At 51.0% G+C, this 23,454-nt stretch overlaps 1 protein-coding gene across 2 annotated transcripts in view; it reads right to left on the bottom strand.

The window, feature by feature from the left end:
- The window catches only part of NKD1 (NKD inhibitor of Wnt signaling pathway 1), a 94,082-nt gene that overhangs the window by 22,564 nt on the left and 48,064 nt on the right, over positions 1-23,454 (bottom strand). The window contains exon 4 of one of the 2 annotated variants that reach the window (XM_086349486.1): positions 9,386-9,452. In XM_086349486.1, coding sequence (XP_086205612.1) covers positions 9,386-9,452 — 67 coding nt within the window. Of the gene's footprint in view, positions 1-5,768; positions 5,895-9,385; positions 9,453-23,454 lie in introns of those variants that run through there. The other variant, XM_086349487.1, reaches the window with a different exon arrangement.

Genomic DNA, 23,454 nt, shown 5'->3' with positions numbered 1-23,454 from the left:
ATAATTAGGAGGGTAAATCTGCTGCCAGTAAAAAGAGAAAGATATCGTATGTGCATTCCAGACCAAATGGTTTCTTGCATTATCTGCATGAAGCTCTCCTCGGGGCACGAGCGTCCTAGAGACACACAAATGCGTGTGTCCTTGCACACAGCAGTGGCCTGTCTGGGGGTGCTGGTGAAGTTAGTGGGTGCACACGTTATTCCATTATGTCCTCTTAATATCACCATGCAGGGTGTGGTACCGCCTGCATTCTACAGGGTGCAAGAAGCCAACTTGATGGAACCATCTCCCAGCCCCGTCTCTCCACAGAGCCGGTTTTCCCTGCCAAGAACACTCTTTCTGTCTCTCAACACCTGCTCCTCCTTCAGGTCTCCAGGTTAAATGTCCCTATCTTCTGAGAAGCCTGCCCTCCTGTACTCTGGGGTTGGGTTAGGTTTCCCTACCCTGATTACACTGCTATCATCAGGACTGCTGCAGCCCCAGCCTGTCACCCTACATAGGAGTGTATCATCATCATCATCAAAACGCAACAACCGGCAGCAGCAGCATCAGGATGTGAGCACAGAAGACGTAGAAACAGAACGAAAATCCCTGTTTCCTGCCTCCCCAGCCACTGGTCTGTCCACTCTGTCACAGGACAATGGTTAACACCTGTTCCTGCCTGTCCCGCAACCATGCTCCTCTTTCTCATAATAGCATCTGGGTTTTCTCCAGTGGGCCGCCCCTCCCCCAGCTCAATCCATGTGGTTTATGGGGGCGCTGATCCCACTCCAAGCTTCCTGGAAGCACCCAGACCCGACCAGCTTATTTTATCCTGGTGGCCCTGTGTCCTCGCTCTAATGCCCAAGGACAGTTGTTCATGAAGCTGACGAGGTTAAAGTTGCTGGGCCTCTGACTTGCACGGGCTCCTTCCAAGTTGGAATGTGTGGACGTGGTTGGTTGTTTTTGTGATGCTTTCAAAATTAGGTATTTTATCCTCGCTTGGTTAAGAATGCTGTCTCTTCCCATTCTGACTTCCCGCCCGTCCCCTTGTGTCATGTGGTATTGGAGTGAACACAAGCATTTCTGGAATCGAGCTAAGGGGAACTTGAATTGGGGATATATTTATTTAGGTTTAGTGAAAAATAAATGCATAGTAAATAGAAATATGTAAATACATATATTTGTATATAAATGGTCCACAGTTATGAAAGAGAATCGTGTATTCTTTCCCTTAAAAAAGACAACCCCCAAACTGGATAAACTTGGGTCCCACAAAAATCTAGACCTGCCCTGGCCAGTAAAGTAAGAATCAAACGTTTGCAAGAAATAATGGACTTGGGTGCTATCTTTCACCTGTGATGGCTCAGCTCATAGGATATGAGGACGCAGAGCTGGGTAGTCATCTTGGCTACCTTACTGGGAGACACTAACAGAGGGAAGACGGAGAGATGACGGAGACAGAGAGAGAAAATGAATAACTGTGTGTGTGTGTGTGTTAATGACATGGTTTGAGCTCCTGGATCAACCAGCCCTTCTTTGGCAAGATCTATCTCAGGATTTTTCAAATCTATGAGCCAGATTTTTTAAAAAAACATTTATTTATTTATTTGGCGGCACTGGGTCTTAAGCTGTGGCATGTGGGATCTAGTTTCCTGACCAGCAATCGAACCTGGGACCCCCTGCACTGGGAGCCTGGAATCCCAGCCACTGGACCACCAGGGGAGTTCCTATGGACCAGATCTTAAGCAAGTTCAGGTTGAGTATCCAACAGACCCCAAAGAATCCTGACTTAACTCTCCATCACTTGGAGCCCTTGCTTTTCAGGAAAAACAAAACCACCACCAACACATAATTGACCCAATGCAGTACTCTCGAAGCTGGCTTCCAGCAGTTTCTGCCAGTGGGTGTCTACCCCTTCCAGGGTCTTTTTCTCCTCACTCCTGCTTCCCCAGGTTACATTTTTCTGTAAGTAGATTTTATTTAAGGGCCAGTTGTGACTGAGGGGAAAGAAGAAAGGGGGGAAAAAAAAAAACCCTTCCCAACAAATAGCATTCTGGCCTTTTTTTCTCATCAGAGCATAAGGTTGATGGCCATTCTGCTTTGAGGTTTGAATAGGATTGAGACGAAACATCTGTTGGGGGAGGGAGGGGAAAACGCCAGGAGAGGGAGAGGGAAAGGGAAAAAAGCCTTCTTTGGGCTAAAAATATCATGTCCCTGCCACTCTCCCCCCATCCCCGCCCAAGTTAAAACATGTGATGAAATTCAACTTTTAAAATCTAACCCCGAGCTACTTGAAGCTATGAAAGCCTCCTCGGTATCTGACACAAGTCAGAATTTCCACTGTTCAAGCTGAGCTTTTATGAAGAACAGACTTGAGAGAAACTGCTGTCACGGCTGCAGCCTGGGCTTCTGGGGGGACTGCAGTGGACTGGAGTCGGGGCGACTGACACTCGCCGGCAGGACAGGCTCTGAACTGAGGGAGAGGAGCCAGCGGGGTGTGGCCCGCCTGCCCCCTCCATCTGGGGGTCCCTGCTGCTCGGCAGTGAACTCCCCTTCCTCCCAGACTGACGGGAACCACTGGCTGCCCCATCGATTGAGAGCCTCGCCTGGGACTCCAGGGCTCTGGTGCAGCGGTCCATGGCCTCTTCCTGAGAAGTCCCCTCCCTCTCTCTGTCTTTCTCTCTCTTCCCCAGCTGCTCCCTAAACTCCAGACTTGGTGTCCATCTGTCTGCTCCACAGCCCTACCTGCATGTCACACAGGCATCTTGAGGCCAACACATCCAAAAACAAAAGACATCGTCACCTCAGAAGGGAACGCGTAGTTCCCGAAGCCCAGTCTCTAAGGTGTCCCTGGGACCCCTTTCTTTCCCTCACCCCCCTCCCCGTCTCTCTCCCAGCCCTACCACGCCACCCCCAGGCCCCTCCACGTCGCTCCAGCCCCTCAGCCCCACTAGGCCAAGACCATCACCTCTCCCCTGCACCATCGCAATCGCCTCCTGTTCTCATTGCTCCCCCCCACCTCAGAATGACCTGGCCTTCACAGAAGCCACAATTCTCTGGTGCAAAGGGAAGTCAGAATCTGGCACTCACCTACCTCAAACTTGCCAGCAGTCTCTCTTCAAAAGCAGCGTGAAATCCCAGCCCGGGGCCCCACCCTTGCCGGCTGCCCCATCCCCATCCCCCTGGTCTCTGGCTGCCATTTGGGCTTCCCTTCTGTGTTCCCCCAAACCCCACAACCCTCCCACCCTGGGGCTCCCCTCACTCCTCTGACTGCTCACCCCTCACATCCGCCCAAGGCGGCTCCTTCCTGGCACCTGCATCTCAGCTGAAACGTCATCTCCTCAGAGAGGCCTGTCACCCTCCACCTTCCCTGGGTTTTACCTCTTCACAGAACCACCCCTCCCAGAACCTTGTGTGAACCAGGGTATCAATTCACTGCCTGCCTCCCTCGTGCCAACACCCTCACAGAAAGGCCCACCTACCTTGTCCGTGGCTGGAACCCAAGGGCCTAACAGGGCCCCACACCTGCAGTAGGCACTCAGCAAATATTAAAACGTGTTGAGTGAAGAATAGACTGTCCTCAGGTCTGCTGTGTGACCTGAGACAGGTCATGCCTCTCTCTGGGCCTCAGATTTCTTACTACAAATGAAGGGGACGAAAGGCCTCCCAAGGGCTCCTTTGCTCTGTGAAGGGTTGACATTTCCCACCTGGGAGCCTTGATGGGCTAGAGCGGGGCACATGGGGCTTTCCCGGGAGCTGGACTCCAATCACTTCATGGTGTTGGCCTCATTCTTCTAGAGAGCATGGTTGGGCCCTGACTAACAATTTTTTTGACTTGACAACGGTACAAAAGTGATACACAACTGTATGTGGAATCTCAAATCTGGATCTTTTCCCAGGCTGGCGATATGTGGTACAACTCCTCTTGTGATGCTGGACAGAGGGTCCCAGCCCCCAGTCAGCTACGTAATCACGAGGGTCAAGAACCCATACACTTACAACCATCCTGAACTCAGACAGCCAAACTTTTTTTTACTTCCAGTACAGTATTCAACAGATGACATGAGCTATTCAACACTTTATTACAAATAGGCTTTGTGTTAGATGATTTCACCCAAGTGTAGGCTAATGTAAGGTGGGCAAGGCTAAGCTATGATGTTCAGGAGGTTAGATGTGTGAACGCACTTTCAACTAATGATATTTTCAACTTACAATGGGTTTATTGGGACATGACCCCATCCTAGGGCTTCCCAGATACTGCTAGTGGTAAAGAATCCACCTGCCAATGCAGGAGACATAAGAGACACGGGTTTGATCCCTGGGTTGGGAAGATCCCCTGGAGGAGGGCATGGCAACCCACTCCAGTATTATTGTCTGGAGAATCCCATGGACAGAGGAGCCTGGCAGGCTACAGTCCATACGGTCACAGAGAGTTGGACATGACTGAAGCGACTTAGCACGCACGCACGACCCCATCCTAAGTCAAGGAAGATCTGTTTTTATTGAGCTGTATGGCATGCCAGACTATGTCACGCACTGGGAGTGGAAGGAGACATTCAGAGATTCTAATAGGATTAAAGAAGCTTTGAAAATAGGCTGGCTTTGATCTGGACTAGTAAATAATTACAAACACCAGTTGGCTCCTCTTCAAGAAAGAGGAACCCACGAAACAAGAGTCAGGACAGCTCCCAGACACTGGCATACTCTGAACCAGCGCTGCGCTCTGGGCTTATATAAATAAGCTCGCTGTTACAGGCCCTCAGAGGAAGACATGCTATGTCTGCCCCCAACAAGAAACTGAAACACAGAGAAGTTAAGTGACTCTCCTAAGACCAAACAGTGAGCTGCAGCACAGCCAGGCTGGATCTGGGGTCTGACTCCAGAATAAAGGGAGAAGGGTGCCTCTCGTGTACTCCCATGGGGTGGCAGGAAGACCAAGTTTGGGCCATGCCAACAGGGACAGGCCTTGAGCTCACAGTGGGGCTGCTTTGCCCTTGGGTGTCAGTCCCAACGCCACTGCTCTGCTCCACAGGACTCCAGGCACCTCCACTCTGGGGCCAGAGAAGCCGAGACCCCTGCAGACTCTGCCAGATGACACCTGGGCTGGGCCAAAACAAGGCCTGTCTATCAGCAGCCCTGGGGCCTAGACGGGGGGCCCAGGCCCCAGAGGGAGGGGCTGCCCGACTCACTTTTGGTCCTTAATAAATGCACGACCAGCAGGCAGAGTTCTGTGGACTCAAACTTTCTATGGAAGATGCCGAGCTAACCCACTCTGCCCACTTTCACCTCCAAGCAACGAGGTAGAAAGACAAGAAACAGTCATGATGTTGAGGGTTAGTGGTCAGAGGCCAAGGGTGAGAGGTGGGAGTGAGCCAAGATGTTGGGCAGGGATGTGGCCAGCACCAGGTGGGGAGAGAGGGGATGCGGGGAGAGAAGGGGCCTGTGACCATCTTCAGGTCCTTCTCCCCTGACGGGCGCAGAGTCAGAGTTCAGTCGACGCTGGGTCGAGAGGACACCCCCAGACACAGTGCTTCCTGGAGCCCCTGACACCAAGCTCCACCTCAGGCCACAAGCCCAGGCTGCCACCACCTGTCGTCCTGCCCAACTGGCGAGGTGGGGACCTCAGGTGGGCACTGGAGTGAAGGGTGGGGTGAACCCCCCAGTCCTTAGCGCCCTGCTGGGTCAGCAGAAAGTGGGGGGGGGGTCCCTTTCCCCTCCCCCTACAAGCCGCAGGTCCCGCCCGCAACGCCAGGACAGCTCTGGAGCGCGGGACTTTTCATGCTTACTTTGTTCTCTCCACAGTTCAAAAGAGCTCGCAGTCCCAGCCCTCGCTCCGGGCCCAGCCTTAATCTCCCATCCCTCGAGCTCCCAGCTGGCCAGTTAAGGCAGTTAAGACGCTGGATTAGGGCCGGCTTTACATAACAACGCTGGAGCTAAAGCCATGCTCTCCTGGGATGGCTAAAAGACTTCTTTTTATCTTCACGCCTCAGATGGCCTTTTTTCTCCCTTAGCCCTCCAGCCAGCCAAGAGGCAATGAACTTGGCCAACAGGAAGACAAAGAGGAGATTCAGGATTCAGCTTGCTCTCCCTTGGCCCGAGGCTCGGAGGGATGCCCGCAGCCCCAGCTCCAGGCCAGGTGGCTGCTTCGTTGTGGCCAGCACCCACCAGGCCTAGCCATCCACAGCCACGTCCATCATCCTGGGAGTGCTGCCTCGGACCCGGCACCAGCGGTGGCCCAAGAACCACAGGCGGCCGCTGGGGCCAGCATCCCTTCCAAGAAGCCTCAGGGGCCACACAGGCAGGCCCAGAGCAGCCCAGCCCTACTGCCTTATTTACTTACTGTTTTCACTTTTTAATTCTGTTATTAGTCTTCAAAGGAATACATGATCACATTCTTCTTGTAAAAGTTGAAACATTAATTACAGTTAATACTACAATCCTCTGACCAAGATTTCCAATTTTAATCTCCTCCTCCCCTGTTCAGAAGGAACTACTCTTTCTGTCTGTCTAAGCTTCTAGCTACACAATTGTATACATACATATGTGGTCCACATTCATACACACGAGGAAATCCAGAGTGCTGTCTGGTACCTTTTGTTACATAAAAGGTAATTAACATACTATCTATAACACACTGCATCTTTCAGCAACCTGGTCTGTCTTACATTCTGTGCTCTGTATAAGCTTTTGTTTGGAGAAAAGGGGCTGGAAACTCGACCACCAACAACCTAGTCTAATCCCTAGTTGGAAACTGAGTCAGGCTTGTGGCTCCCAACTCCTCCTCCCCGCCCCAAAGGTGGTACTGATATACTCGGACACCGTCAATGACTGGCAAGGTGCCCAGTCGAGGCACCTTCGAAGCTGTCCTCGAAGCCTGACCTGCAGTGGTCCTACTGGACCACGGGATGGACCAAGTGCCACCAACACCCCCACCCTTTCTCTGACAGGAGCTGGGACTCTTGGGCACCTCCTGTTTATCTCCCCTCCATCAACCAATGTTTATAAGTGCCACCCAGCAGCAGTTTATCCTCTCTACAGGGTGCCCACATTCTCTGCGCATCCGCGGAGCCCACACCCCCGCTGCATTGTGTTAGAGAGGGAGGGGCCTGGCCAAAAGCCATAGCGAGTCTCTGTGGGAGCAGGAGGGGAGGGGGACTTGGAGACAAGTCTCTGGGTTCCTCGGCCAAGGGCTCCTGCTACTGCATCCAACAGGGCTCATACTCTGATCAGAGGTTGAACAAAGCACCCCTCTTCCGAAGAGGATTCCATGGGCATGTCATGTCTGCAGGGAAAGATGCCTCATGTGAAACCAATTACATGATTTCAGGCTGAGCCTCAGTGGCCAGGGAAGTGCCTTATTTGGGGCAGTCACCAGGGACTCAACACATGATGAAAATATAGACAGATGGTGAGATGAGTGAATAACAACTGGAAGATGGTTAAATGGGTTAAGGAATGAGTGATAGATGAGGGAGAGATGGGCGAAGGATGGATTCTGGATGACTGGGTGGTAGATAAGGACTGGCCGGATGGGTGATAAAAGAGTAGGTAGATGAAGGAACAGGCAGTGATGGAAGGATGGGTGGGTGAAGGATGGAGCAAAAGATGAGTGGATGAGCGTTGGATGGGTGGGTCATGGATCACTGGGTGGATGATGAGTGAGTGATGGGTGGATGAATGGATAGATAAGTGGATAGGTGGGTACTTGTATGGCGAGAGATGGATGGAATAGATGGAAGGATGAATGAATAAGAGGATGAGCTTGCTAAGTTACCAGGTGATTGAGCAAATGAATAGAAAATGGAATGAGTGCTGAAGCCCATGCAATCCTTGTCTGGGGTCACCTTAGCCCCCAGATCCTACATCCTGCAGGCCTTCACCTGACTCCCCTGATCACCTCTAGGCACCAGGTGCTGGCATCTCTCCATGGAGCCAAGGATGACAGCTGAGGCTTGGGGAAGCCCAGGGAACAATGAGAATCAAAGCCACTGAGCCTGAGTATAGCCATCAGATCCAAAAATGCTCAAGAGAAACACCCTAGAGTCCTGACAGAGATGTCTGTCCATGTGCCTCCTCCTCCTTCTATTTGGGACCTGCTTGAATTTGAGCAAAGTCTGAGAGATACTCGGGTCCCAGGCACCCTCCAAATCCTGGGCCACAGAGTGAATCTCTCAAAATAGTGCTTCTCAAAGTACAGCATGCACACAAGTCATCTGAGGAGCCTATTACAGAGCAGGCCAGATTCAGCAGCCTGGGTGGAGCTGAGGAGTCTACATTTATCACAGCTCTCAGGCCCGATGTGGCCACAGTCCTTGGGTCTTGCCAAGGCTCCCCTCCAGAACTTCCTGGCATGGTCTACTCTCCTCTCAGGACCCTACAGCCCTTCCAAGACCTATATTTTCCCTCAGAGACCCCTGCCAGCCCCCTGTTCCAGTCCCAGAGAGGGCTTTACTGTACAAAGTGTTATTCACTCAGTCATGTCTGACTCTTTGTGACCCCATGGACTGTAACCCACCAGGCTCCTCTGTCCATGGAATTCTCCAGGCAAGAATACTGGAGTCGGTTGCCATTCTCTTCTCCAGGAGATCTTCCCCACCCAGGGATCAAACCCAGGTCTCTTGCATTGCAGGTGGATTCTCTATTGTCTGAGCCTCCAGGAAAGCACATTTATTGCCCAAAGGCTGCATCAGTTCAGCAATTCTCTCCTCTGATTCTGAGTGGAAAAGGGAAACGCTATCCCTTTCAGCAAATGCTTTCATATGCTGTCCAGTCATTGTACCAGCTTAGGGAATTGAGTAGGAAGAGGCCCTCATTCCCATTCTACAAGTGTAGAAACAGACTCAAAAAGGGGACGTGGCTTCCTAAAGTCAAATCAGTACACCAGTGGCCCCCAACTCTCTACTTGAGTGTCCTAATTCTTTCTACAACGCACTGCTTCCTTGAAGAAAGCAAGGAGTGAGAACTACAGAGGAAAGCGGTGAGGGGCTGGGGCTCTGTTCGTGTGTGTGCACACCTGTGCTCCAGGTGTGTGATGTGAATGGAGAAACATGAGGGTTGCTTCATACAGTGCATGCTACATGCCTAGCCCTGCTTAAGAAGCCTATGAGTGGCCACTCCCCCGCAGTGGGGAAGGTGAGGTCAAACAACTTGTCCAAGACCCCATGGCTAACACAGAGCAGGATGTGAGCCTGGGTGGCCTGAATCCACTCCCAGTGAGGACCAATGAGGCACTCCACTTCCCTCTTGCTCCTCACCCCATCCACCCCCAGTGCACCCCCACAGAGAGTCCTGTCCTTCTCCTCCTGGTCTGCAGATTTTCTGGAGGGTATGAAAGGCATAAGGTAGACCAGATGGTCCTTCCCCACCTCACTGCCCTTGGGAAGAAAGTAATAGGTTCTAGTACCTTCTAGCCGAAAGTCTTCCTCTTCCTCCTCGCTGAGCGTTTCTCTGAAAACTTCACCCACAAGCTCCTAGAGGAAGACAAAGCAGGAATATTAAAGAAGTACTGGAGTCAGGTAGGAACCTGGCATCCTTACAGTCAAGGTGGCATTGTGAAGGTGTGTGTGGCTGGTCACAAAGAAGCAGGAACCCTGTTCTCAATCTTCTGATTGAAATTTAGGTCAAGTAGGGAGAGCCTATGACACTTGTAAAGTTCATTACTGCGCTGCTTTTTAGAAAGTAAGTTTTTCTCAGCCTATAGCCTGCCATGAAATATTACACAGGCTCATACTTCCCACTTGGAAAGGGAGATCCACCCAGGAAAATGACAAAGACAAGCTCAGAAAATGTCCCTCCTCTACCCTTCTGGGCCAACCCAATAGACTTAGGACCAGAGCCACCCCTGTGGGTCCCTAGAGGAGACCTTAGTTTGGATCCTTCCTCTATGAGAGGGTCCCAGGCAGCTGTCTTGATGAGTTTTATAAAGAGGGCCTGGTTTGCTGAAGGGAGCACTCCCTCAGCATAAACCCAGCTGTTAACATATACCCAAACTTGACATAATCCCTTAACATAAACCCAACACAACATCTTCAGCGCAACATCTAGGAACCTGTAGGCTCTGCCTTTAGCTGACCTTCAGTCATGCCTCCCACATCTCCCCCTTCCAGCAGCTGGCCTGATCCTTGCATATGCCTTGCCTTGGTCTGCAGGCATGAGTTTAAAATGTCCAGTAACTCATGCCATGTAGCAGAGCTGCTCCCAATCAGCCTGGCCAGGCTGCCACCCACGTGTTGTGAGGCTGGCAAGGGAAGTTAGTTAGGTCCACAGGCTGGGAAATTTCTGGGATATCAATAAAGGTCCCATCTATCTGATCCCACTCCAGTAGGATGACTCTAGAAACAGAGGAGCCCAGACTAGTGCTTGTCAAACAGCTTCTGTATTTATTGGTATTCTGCCAAGAGGAGTAATGAGATCAAAAGGGATTGTTTTAAACAAGGCCCTTTGGGCTTCCCAGGTGGTTCCCGTGGTAAAGAACCCACCTGCTAATGCAATGTAAGAAACACAGGTTCAATCCCTGGGGGAGGGCGTGGCAACCCACGCCAGTACTCTTGCCTGGAGAATCCCATGGACAGAGGAGACTGGTGGGCCACAGTCCATGGGGTTGCAGAGTCGGACACAACTGAAGCAACTTAGCATGCATGCATGCAAACAAGACCCTTTACTGCAAGACTTACTATGGTAACAGACTGCAGATACCTAAGTAGTAGCTTATGCTGCACCCCTCAAACCTATTTAGACCAGGAAGCTTTTTTCAAAAGCATCACATGGGATTTATGTTCCAAGGAACCCATGTTGGTAAATGTGCCTATTTTAGGGGAGAGATGAGGCTTGGGTGTGGGGGGAAGGGTCACACTGCTTTCTCTCTCTTAATGCCCACAGTGATGCCATGGCAGTGCTTCATGAACCACAAAAAGAGGAGCAACAAAAAGCCTCAACTTGGCAGCTCTCGCCAACTTCTCCTTTTGAAAAAAAAAAAGTATAAAGAAAAAGAAAAAACACACTCTTCAAAAATTAGAAGAAAAAAAAAAAAATCCTGCACTGGAGATGCTTAAGAGAAAAACCAAGAGCTCGCCTCGATTAACAAAAGAAAAACAATGCTTTGTATAGCTGATCTTATCAATTGGACACAGCTGGAGATAAGTCTCGTGTGTGTGTTTTTTTAAAGATGAACAGCTAACGTTTTATGGATTAGAAGTGGGGTTCTCTGTTCTCTTTCTTCTTTCAAATCATTCTAGGACATTACACACCCTTTCTTAGACGTTGTTCAAATGTGGTCATTCAGACTGCTGGTGTCCCATGGACTTCAAAACCAGGCTGCATTATTCTTCAAGTCAGGATGTCTTCTCTCTCTCCTCCTCCGCCAATTATTATAATCACTGAACACTTCCTGGGCTTGTAAACTGGCTGTTTGTGTTAACAGAGCTGGAGCTGACAGGGTAACTGGGAGATGGTGACAGGAAAGGGCTGCACTCGGCTGGCATCATTAGATGGCTGGGACGCCCCGGCAGCCAATTAAAGCCAATCTTTCATGCCGGAGAGAGACGGATGCTGCTTCTCCAGAAAGGCTGGCAGGCAGCGTTTCCTCAAAGGAGTGGGTGACCGTCTTCAAGGGAAGCGACAGACCCTCGTGTGCAGAGGCCCAGTAGAGGCTGGGAGCCGGCGCTGACCTCTGAGCAACCCTGACCGCTCCTGGCAAGGCCGACAGGACCTGTGAGATGGAAACTTCTGGGCACTGGCATCTTTTTACTGGCACACTCAGAGGAGTTTAACGACTCCAAACGTCACCAGCAACAAAGCAGCCTTCTGGAAGAAGCCCCATAACGATGCCTCGCACCCACAGTCATCACTCGGATGACGGCTTCAACACTCCCTGAGAAGAACTGTCTGCTGAGTGGGCCTGGCTCTCTTGACATATTAAAGATACATCTCTGCATATGAAAGCACAGTTCTGGCAAGTTCTGGGGTCGGTCTCTTCCCACTAAACCTCACTCTGCTCTGTGTAAACATCGACAGCTCCTCAGCTCTGTGGTCTACTGACACCCCGGGCCATGCAGCTGCTCAACTATGGCAAACATTCATTTCCTCCACTGACCCAGACAGCCCAGGGCCTGGGGAGTGTGGTGTCTGTGGTCCTCAAGCTTTGAATCACCAGGCCAGAGGCCACATAAAATGTTGAGTCAGACACAGGATCACATCCTGCCTCCGTGGCCTCCCTCGCCCTGGATGTGGGGCCAGTCGCTGCCTTTGGGAAATCTCAAACTACTTATCTGTAAAATGGGAACAGTGATAAACCATTAAAAAGTCAGCTGACACCTACTGTGCATTTCCTATGTGCTAGGCACTTTATATGTCTCCCTTTATCATCATAACAGCCCTGCTCTTTCCATCTCTTGAGAAACAAATGCTCATAAAAATAATGTGCAAATTTTAAAGTGAAAGGTATAATTGTTACTGTTTTCCTACAAAGTGCCTCAACCCTCAAGGAATGAGATAGGAAAACAATCCCAATGACAGACACTCACATCCCTAAGCCCTCATGATATATATGAGGTACTGATCAATTGGGATATTCACCAGAACCTCCAGAGAATGGGGTTCCCAACAGTCCTGTGGGTTTAAATGAGGAGGAGCCTCCAAGAGGCGAGGAGACCCTGTGGTGGATCATCAGCAGGGCCAAGACTTGAGCCAGCTCCTTCAGGTGCTGGCCCGACCTTGTACAGTGGAATTGGGGCTCCCATGGGCATGGGGATGGAGGTGGCCAAGAGTCCTGGCACTTGCTGGGGACCAAGAATCATGCTTAAAGAAGTGCAGAAAATCAGCCCAGCCAGCCACTCCAGTGTGTCAGAGACCAAACACTCCCCTCTGTCCTGCAGGACTCAAAGGCCCCACGGCTCCTCCTCACTAGGTTTGGGACAGGGCCAAGTCTCGGCCATGAGCCTTCCTGCAGACTGGTCCTAAGGGCCTGGCCCCAAACCCTGCATGCAGGGCTCCTGGCCATGAGTCCCAAGGGAGCCCCAGCACAGAGGATGCAGGGCATGGAACTGGTGCTGCTCAGACCTCGGTTCAAATCCCTGCTCTACGTGGGTGAAGGAGGTTTATCTCCAGTGTTCCTCAGTCTTCCCGTCTCTGCATAGGGATGAGAGCAATCGCTCTGTCTCAGGGCAGGTGTGAAAGTACTTGCATTGCACGGAAAGTACTTAGCATTACATCTGATACCATGACTGGGGCTTGACAGATGGTGGTTACCCTTTATTACTTGCACTCTTACTGTCAAATGGCTACCAGAACATTGCTGGGCAAAGCTGGATGGCTCACCAGACCCGAGGTGCCCCCACAGACACAAAGAAACAAGACACAGAGAAACACACTCTTCTTCTGTGTGGTGCATATTTCTGGTGCTTTGTTTAACCCCTGTGGCAGTCCTTTGAGGTAATACGATTATCATCCCCACTTTACAGTTGAGAAAACTGAGACACAGAGAGGTTTACTGACTTGCCCAAGGTCACACAGCTAGTAACTGTCAGAGCCAGGATTAAAGGCAGGTGGCATGGCTCCAGAGCCCATACTCTTCACCACACTGCCCTGGAAGAAGCCCGAGTGTGGGGTATGGTGTGCAGTGACCTCCCTCACTGCTCTCTTCATCAGCTCAGCCATCACGGCCCCCTCTCTTCTGGTCTCTAGGACAGTCAGACTCAGCCTCTGCTCCAAGTTCTGATCAAAGACCTTCCTGGATCCACACACCTCTGGCCCCACCCAACCTGGTGCCAGGCTGCCTCCTGCCCAGTGGCCAGGCTGAGTGGCCTACAGGGCCCACACCTGCCTCCCGCCCAAGTCCCAGCGCTGCCCCTCCTCTGCCCCACACTGGGCCCCAGGACGAGAGGCCAGCTCCTCCGGGCGCTGAATGTGCAGCCAGCACCAGCCCAGAGCCCAGAATTGCAGGCACAGTGCCTTATAAGGCCTCCAGGGATGGGAACCCACATCAAAGCAGGGCCTTGGGGAGCGGGCTGGAGTTCAGTTAGGGTTTTTTCCTCTTTGTCTTTGAGACTTCATACTCCTGAGCTTAATATCTTTCCCCACCGCCTGCCCCAGCAGTTCTTTGTCAATCTTTCTGTTCTCTAAGAGCTAACAGATGTTGGTGCCACAGGGTTTCAAAGGCAACTCCTTGTGCCCACAGAACACGGCACAACTTACAGATTCCAAGAATGCACGGGGCTGGGACAAGCCAGGGGAAGAGAAGGGTGGGAGGCAGGACCCAGCCACCCTGTAACCCTGAGATCCAAGCAGCCTGCCCTGGAGCTGATCCAGGAAATTCCTGGCGAGCTCCCTCTACCCAGCACACTCCACAGAGGCGGCGTTCCTGCATTCGGGGCGTTCCTGGGGAGCCAGCGCCACTGCAGGCAGGCCCCTTGGAGAGTAAGCTCTGGCCATGCAGGCAGGGATGCTTCACTCCCAGAACCCAGCTGGACATGGAAGTCAGGCGCCTGCAGGCCCCTTGGGAGTTGAGTGATAGCAGATGCCTTACTTAACCCCTCTGGGCCCCTTTTTGCTCCTCTATAAAATGGGGATTTCGTTGTCAAAGAGGAGTCAGTAAGAAAATGCAGACCAGATACCTAGGACAGTATCTGATGCAAACGGGGGAAGGGAACACAAGCATGAACTTCTCCTTCAGCAGCACCCTATTCCTGCCATGTGCTTGGAACATTCTCACATTTTATCTTCGCAAAACCCTAACACCCAGTGATTCAATGCCTCAATGTCCACCCTGGTGCACAATACTCGTGTGTGTGCACCACGGAGACATGTTCAAGTTCAGTCAGGTGGAAGGCAAGGCTGTTTCTATTAGCCCACAGTCAGAAACACTCTGTACGCCCAGCAAAGGAAAGTGAACTAGATCTATGTGTGGAAAACCATACAGAGGCTCAAAAGAGCCAGGTAGACCTGCACACACTGACACACAGAACCCACGCCACACGCAAGACACACAGGGTACGATTCTACTTGGATACTCAAGAAAACGCCACACACACGTATGTACCATGAGGTCGCCGACAGGAACACAATATCCACGGTTACTCCCAAGGAGGGGAGGGAGACGAGATGGAGGGAAACAGGAGTCACAAACTTCAGCAGAATGGTTCCAGTTTTTAAGGCAAGCATCCTCCTTTGCCACTTGGGTCATTAAAACGCTGTTTTAGCAAAATCACACACAAGAACCCGCTTGACAAGAGAAGGGCCTGAGGCTCAGCCAGGAGACTAAGTGGCTGGTTCAAGGTCACTTAAGAAGAGAAAGTGACAGGCAGGGGCTAGGGCTCCATGGCCCTGGGCTCCTTGTCTGGAAAATGGGGCAGAAGGCCACCATGATGCTCATGGGGCCTCTAGCACAGGCTTTCTGGGGCTCCAGCCCCCCACCCAGCAGCAGAGGGACCCCTTCTCTTGGGCTTCACTCAAGAATCAAGAGTGAGAGGGTCATCCACTTTCTGAGGTTCAATGTCCCCGATTCCAACCTGTGCCTCTAACCTTTGTTATTTCTGCCCTCTGAGAGCGTTCCCTGGCCCCCCAAGTGTGCTCTATGCACACGGGCCAGGGAATAGGCAGAGGGCGCCAGCAGCAGCACTAGAGGGGGCTTCTGGGGGCCCGGACTCCAGCATCAGGGGCTGGGGATCCCCTCCTCCCCAGAGATGAGAGGGAAACAGACACACTCTTTCCAGACCAGATTCCAGCAGAACCCAGCAGACCTCAAGGGGCAGCTTCCCAAAAGAAATGGCACCTCCCCTCAAAGGAGCAAACGGGGGCAGAGCCCTCGGCCTCCCCTAAGGACACTGCAGCCTCGAGGGGCCACAGGTCCACCTGCCCAGCATGTGTCCTCTGGCTGCAGTGAAGCCAAGTGGAGCTGTCCCCTGGGATCTTTCTCACGAGAGCTGGTGGAAAAGATGTCTTCTCTGTTGTTGAGGCTGCGCCTCCTCTCCTCTCCAGCTGCTGGTGAAGGTCCACCCAGGAGAGAACACCCCCCGCCACCACAGGGACAGAGAGAGACCCATGCGGGAGAGGGTGCTCGTCCATGGCCTCAGGTCCAGCCGTCTCTAACAAGGAGGCCCCCGAGGGCAGGGATCTGAGTCCATTTTGCTCTAGGACAGAGCTCGCTGCACAGCAGACACTCAAATACCTGTTGAATGAATTCTGAGTCAGACCCACTCTCATTGGCCTTTCCTGGGGACCAAACAGCTAAATTGTCACAGAAGCCACTAAACTGCCCTCCTGTTCACACAATTCTTACAACTGAAAACTCTGACCTCTGAAGACCCAGCATCAAGCCAAGCTTGGAGGCCAAAGAGAGGAAGCTACCACCGCTGGCTTCACTGCAACACCTCCACGAGTGTCCCCAAGCCCTACCCCACTGCAGGAGCCCAGCGAGCGAGGTTGGGGACAGGAAGGTGGGCCCCGAGGGCTGCAGCCTGCAGCGCCAGCCTGCGTGTTTGGTCTACGAGGACCAGCACTCCAGGGATGTGTGGCAGTCATTAAAATTCCTCAGATTTCTCCCTGACTGTTTTTAATCTGCTCGAGATGTAATCTCTGGGCCCATGTCGCGGGGATTCCAGCCTGAGCTTGCTTCCTAGACTTGAAGAACTGCTTCTCAGGAAGGTGGACAGTAGGCAAGGGATGGGAGGGGAGGACTTCTGACCCTTGGGGCCTGACTCTTGGGCCACCACATCCCCCTCCTCTGACCTCCAGGTCCTAGACCCTACAGGGTACAAATCACCCCCAAAGACAGGTTTGTCCCATCCTGGAGACACAGCTGGCCACAGACAGCAAGAAGCAAAGCCCACATCCTGGGCTGTCAACCCAGCAAGCCGTGGGCACCCTTAAGCCATCGTCCCAACCTCCCCCGGAACTGGGTCCCACCTGAGCCACCGTGAGTACTTAATATTTTTCTTTAAATTGGCTCTCTCTGTCCTCTTGAAAAAAAAAAAAAAAGAACACCTAGAGAAGGAAATGGCAACCCACTGCAGTATTCTTGCCTGGCAAATCCCATGGACAAAGGAACCTGACAGGCTACAGTTCATGGGGTCGCGAGAGCCTCGGACATGACTTAGCAACTAAACAACTGTATAGCACAGGGACGTCTACTCAGTGTTTTGTGGTGACCTAAATGGGAAGGAAATCCAAAAAAACAGGGGATATATGTATGTGCATAGCTGATTCACTTGGCTGTATGGTAGAAACTAAGATAATACCCGAAAGCAACTCTATTCCAATAAAGATTTATTTTAAAAATCCTGGAAGTCTTGCCACAAGGAAGATCAATACAATCATGGGTGTGATGTCCTAGTTGAAGCTGAGGTTTAAAAAAAATACGATGCGTGTGAAACCAAGATGAAACTGTTAAAATACAAGATGTCCACCACCGCCCTCAAATCCCGTCCCCCCAGTAGAATGTGGAACGTGCCCTGGAAAGGACAAGGTTTAAGGAGCCCAAAGTTGAAGTCTCTGCCCATCGCCTCCACCCTGAGCCATCAGGCTGGTTCTGACGGGAGGGAAGGAGTTGGGGGAGGAAGCAGGGAGGCAGGGAGCCAGGCAAGTACCTGGTGAGGTCAGATGGAAAAAGGTTCTCCTTTGTCAAAGATAAGGTGTCCATATGTGCGTGGATTTATCTCTTGGCTTTCTATTTTGTTCCATTGATCTATATTTCTGTCTTTGTGCCAGTACCATACTGTCTTGATGACTGTGGCTTTGTAGTAGAGCCTGAAGTCAGGCAGGTTGATTCCTCCAGTTCCATTCTTCTTTCTCAAGATTGCTTTGGCTATTCAAGGTTTTTTGTATTTCCATACAAATTGTGAAATTATTTGTTCTAGCTCTGTGAAAAATACTGTTGGTAGCTTGATAGGGATTGCATTGAATCTATAGATTGCTTTGGGTAGTATATTCATTTTCACTATATTGATTCTTCCAATCCATCAACATGGCATATTTCTCCATCTATTAGTGTCCTCTTTGATTTCTTTCACCAGTGTTTTATAGTTTTCTATATATAGGTCTTTAGTTTCTTTAGGTAGATATATTCCTAAGTATTTTATTCTTTTCATTGCAATGGTGAATGGAATTGTTTCCTTAATTTCTCTTTCTCTCTTCTCATTATTAGTGTATAGGAATGCAAGGGATTTCTGTGTGTTGATTTTATATCCTGCAACTTTACTATATTCACTGATTAGCTCTAGTAATTTTCTGGTGGAGTCTTTAGGGTTTTCTATGTAGAGGATCATGTCATCTGCAAACAGTGAAAGTTTTACTTCTTCTTTTCCAATTTAGATTCCTTTTATTTCTTTTTCTGCTCTGATTGCTGTGGCCAAAACTTCCAAAACTATGTTCCTTATCTTTGACAAAGGAGGTAAGAATATACAATGGAGAAAAGACAATCTCTTTAACAAGTGGTGCTGGGAAAACTGGTCAAAACCACTTGTAAAAAGAATGAATCTAGAACACTTTCTAACACCATACACAAAAATAAACTCAAAATGGATTAAAGATCTAAATGTAAGACCAGAAACTATAAAACTCTTAGAGGAGAACATAGGCAAAACACTCTCCAACATAAATCACAGCAGGATCCTCTATGACCCACCTCCCAGAATATTGGAAATAAAAGCAAAAATAAACAAGTGGGACCTAATTAAACTTAAAAGCTTCTGCAAAACAAAGGAAACTATAAGCAAGGTGAAAAGACAGCCTTCAGAATGAGAGAAAATAATAGCAAATGAAGCAACTGACAAAGAACTAATCTCAAAAATATACAAGCAACTCCTGCAGCTCAATTCCAGAAAAATAAACAACACAATAAAAAAATGGGAACTAAACACACATTTCTCCAAAGACATAGAGATGGCTAACAAACACATGAAAAGATGCTCAACACCACTCATTATCAGAGAAATGCAAATCAAAACCACAATGAGGTACCATTTCACACCAGTCAGAATGGCTGCGATCCAAAAGTCTACAAGCAATAAATGCTGGAGAGGGTGTGGAGAAAAGGGAACCCTCTTACACTGCTGGTGGGAATGCAAACTAGTACAGCCATTATCAAGAACAGTGTGGAGATTCCTTAAAAAACTGGAAATAGAACTGCCTTATGATCCAGCAATCCCACTGCTGGGCATACACACCAAGGAAACCAGAAGGGAAAGAGACACGTGTACCACAATGTTCATCGCAGCACTGTTTATAATAGCCAGGACATGGAAGCAACCTAGATGTCCATCAGCAGATGAATGGATAAGAAAGCTGTGGTACATATACACAATGGAGTATTACTCAGCCATTAAAAAGAATGCATTTGAATCAGTTCTAATGAGGTGGATGAAACTGGAGCCTATTATACAGAGTGAAGTAAGCCAAAAAGAAAAACACCAATACAGTATACTAACGCATATATATGGAATTTAGAAAGATGGTAACGATAACCTTGTATGTGAGACAGCAAAAGAGACACAGATATATAGAACAGTCTTTTGGACTCTGTGGGAGAGGGAGAGGGTAGGATGATTTGGGAGAATGGCATTGAAACATGTATAATATCATATAAGAAACAAATCAGTCCAGGTTCGATGCAGGATACAGGATGCTTGGGGCTGGTGCACTGGGATGACCCAGAGGGATGGTATGGGGAGGGAGGTAGGAGGGGGGTTCAGGATGGGGAACACGTGTATACCCATGGCAGATTCATGTTGATGTATGGCAAAACCAATACAATGTTGAAAAGCAATTAGCCTCCAATTAAAATAAATAAATTTAAATTAAAAAAAAAAAAAAGGAAGGTTCTCACAGCCTACGGATCCTCCTTTTCCTGTAACCACAGGCCCTCCCTCTAGGGCTCACACTTTTGGAATGTGACTCTGGACATGGAGAACATGGCTGATGCCAACAGAAAATGGCAAAACTTAGCATGACCCAGAATGCGCCCTAACCTCCAACCTCTGGGATTTCAGGCTCTTTTGAGGAGATGACCCAACACAAGGCAGATGGTCCAGGGCCGGGTGGGGTGCGGCGCTCGCTGCTGTGTGACTGGAATTTTCCTACAAGTCAGTGTTCAAAGGAGTGTCTACAGTGGAAACCAGGATCTGATGGGCTTGTTGGGCGTGGGAGTAACTGAGGTCATGCGTATAAAGGATTCAGCGATCATCGTAACCGGCGTCTCTTTGGTAAGGGCTGGCCTATGCCAGAGCTCTGCTCAGCACATTCGACGCACGGCTAAATGCTCCAAACAGCCCCGTGGGTTGGGCACTGTTGCCACCCCATTTCAGCGGCCAGGAAACAGGCTCAGAGAGGGGAAGTAACCATCTGACTCTGGCTCCTCTGCTTTTGGGGCTTCCCAGGTGGCGCTAGTGGTAAAGAACTTGCCTGCCAATGTAGGAGACATAAGAGACGTGAGTTCGATCCCTGGGTTGGGAAGATCCCCTGGAGAAGGGCATGGCAACCCACTCTAGTATTCTTGCCTAGAAAATCCCACAGACAGAGGAGCCTTGCCGGCTACAGTCCATAGGGTCACACAGAGTCAGATACGACTGAAGTGACTTCACCTGTCTGTGCCTCAGTTTCCTCATCGGAACATGGACATGACAGCCCCCACCGGGTGGGGCGGCTGCAGAGAGGCACTAGGAGGGCAGGTGGAAGCGTGCAGCACACGCCAGGCAGTCGGCACACCATCAACACAGCTGTGCCTGCTCTCTCCCTCTGGGCCCCCTCTTTCACTCTCTGCCCTCCCAGCCTCTCTTCCAGCCCCGCTGTCTTTGGGACATTGTACAGCTGATCAAAGCCGGACCTAGCGAGGCCTCAGCCCACCCCATGAGGCCTTTAGCGGCAGGCCCGGCAGGCTGCCTGCACTCAGCACTTCTTAGCGTCTCTGCCTCTTGCCTGGCCACTGGCCAGTCATGCCACCGCCAGCTGACCCTGCCACACGACCGGTGTGCCACACCCCTGGCCTGCCACGCTGCAGACCAGCCATGCCACCAACATGCCACGATGTTGGCCTGCCACACCCTTCAGCCGGGTGCTGATAACAGGACAGGCCAAAGGGGCCGGGGTGCACCTCTGATCACCGAACAGCTGGGGCTGCCGCTGCCAGCAGCTCCTGGCCTTGGGACAGGCCCCAGGTCGGCTGCCAGGGTCCAGCGCGTGTGCCTGGCTGAGCAGGGTGGCGGTGATCCAGGTTGCTTATGACAGACGCATGGGCGTCCGTGGACCAGAGAACAGGGCCCCCACAGACCACAGGCCACTTCTTTGTGTGGAAAGGATGTGCACCCCTGCCCAGGGCCAGGTCCAGCCCAGTCAGGGCCCCGAGCGGCCAGGGGACCCTGGGAAGTGTGGTGTTTCTCTCGGCCTTGAGAGTAAGAGATTTAGGCTTCTGGCTAATGTAAATAAACAGATGGAGTACATTCCTCTTGTTTTGAATATCCAAAGACTCCTCATCAGTTTCATGAGAGAACCAAAGAACAATGGTTTGGGCTAGACTCTAAGACCCTTCTGCTATACACACTCAGCCCACCGCATCTGGCCTTGAAGCTCTTGCAGGAGTCATCTTCCTGCCCCTCTGATGCTAGCTGACATTAGGCCTACCTTCCTCTCTCCTGATCCCCCTCCCCACCGCCCCTAACCCCATAACCCAGCTTTGACACCCTTTCCCCAGCTGGACTGCCTTCCTTGGGGTCTCCAAATCCCACCTGTGCTCTTTTCTCCACTGGGAGAGCCCTCTCCCCTCGATAGCTGGATGAAGTCTTACCCCTGCTCCACTCTAGTGTGACTGCCGACTTCCAACACCCACCCCCTCCACCACCACCAAACTGGAACAGAATCAAGGGTCGCCCCTCTGGGCTCCCAGAGGACGCAATTCATTCAGGATCTTAGCTAATGCTGTGTCGCCCGATCTGTACCTCAGTGTCCACATCTGTAAAATGGGCCTGTGACTCAGGAGTGCCCCGAGAGTCACACATGAGGTGGCCGTGAAAGAACAGAAGAGTTAATGATACTGTCTGGGAGTGAGTGCCGTTAGGTGGGCGGGCAGGTGCGGGACAGCCGATCCCGTTTTGTTTATAGAGTCACATTCTCCGGAATACTTCTGGAAGGACACGCAATAGCTATTCTTGGGGAGTTGAGGTGCTGTCCTTCCCACTGTCCAGGTCTGTAGACTGCCTGGGTTCTCTGTTGTCTCTCTTCTTTCTCTTTTTTAAATCAAGAGCATGTAGTGTTTTTCCACTAAAAAAGAAATTAAACTTTGTTCCATGAAGAAGAATGACACAGCTCCCTGCTTACCCAAAGGTTCCATCAAGCCCCTGGGCTGGCGTCTCAGACCACACTGTCCCAGCCCTGCTCCCGATTTCTTTCCTGTGTCCAACTGGGGCAGCTCCCTCCTTCTTGTTGTTCAGGCCAGAAACCCAGGAGTCATCCTGCCACGTGTCTTCAAACCTTCTGCTCAATCCACAGTGCATCCTGATGCCTCTGGCTTCAAAAGGTACCCTGAGACCGCGTCTTCCCTCCCCTGCACGCACCGAGCCCTCCAGGCCAATGCAGCAGGACAATGACCACCCTTTCTATTCTCCGCACCCACCTCCCACCCCATTCTCCAAGGTCCTCCTCACGCCCCACAAAGCCCCACCCAATCTGTTACAACACCTCCCTGCCTTCATCTGTTATTTCTCTGTCACTCTGCCCCAGCTACCCCAGGCCCCTTGCTATTGCTCAAACACGCTTGGCACCACCTCAGGGCCTTTGTCCTATCTGTTTCCTCTGCCTGGGAATTTTTCTTCAAATATCCTCTCCTCCCACTCCTCCAGGTTTTGGTCACCTCATCACCTGGGTGAGATCTTCCAACCCCCCTATTGAAACTTGCAGCACTGCCTGTACCCCCTCACCCTCTTCCCTGCCTAGCTTTTCTCTGGGACATTTCCCACCCTCTGCACACATAGCAGTGCCTGACAAAGGAGGCAGGCCGTGAATACGTGTTGATGACTAAACACGGCTCTACAGTTTTACTGACTCAGAAAGACATACCCCGTGTATTTGTCAAAGAGAAAAGCAGTTGCCAAAGAGCAGAGGGAATCCGATTGCATCTGCTAAAGTCGTCTGCGTGTGTTTCCATGCCATGTAGTCCGAGAGGCCCACGTGGAGGGACCAGCACCACACCAGAACGTTCCCAGAGGTTTGTCCTGGGCACTGGATTCAAGGTCTGCAGTTGTTTGCCATGAATGTGCAGGAGGATTTCTACAATCCGAAGTAGTAGCCAGGCATTTGGGAGAAAACAAAAACGGGCACCTGAGCTGGTTCTAGAAGGAATGGCTCATGGGAGACTGCCCACGGGGTCCTGGATCCAATGGGTGGTGAGGTTTACAACTCTCCAGTGACATGAGGTGGAGAAGGCAATGGCACCCACTCCAGTACTCTTGCCTGGAAAACCCCATGGACGGAGGAGCCTGGAAGGCTGCAGTC

This window comes from Bos grunniens, chromosome 18 (assembly GCF_055505025.1).
Source record: "Bos grunniens cultivar Pamir isolate PY7600 chromosome 18, Bosgru_T2T1.0, whole genome shotgun sequence".
NCBI classification, from domain to species: domain Eukaryota; kingdom Metazoa; phylum Chordata; class Mammalia; order Artiodactyla; family Bovidae; genus Bos; species Bos grunniens.
Note: the sequence above shows the minus strand (reverse complement) of the source record. Positions and strands in the feature narration are given on the sequence as shown.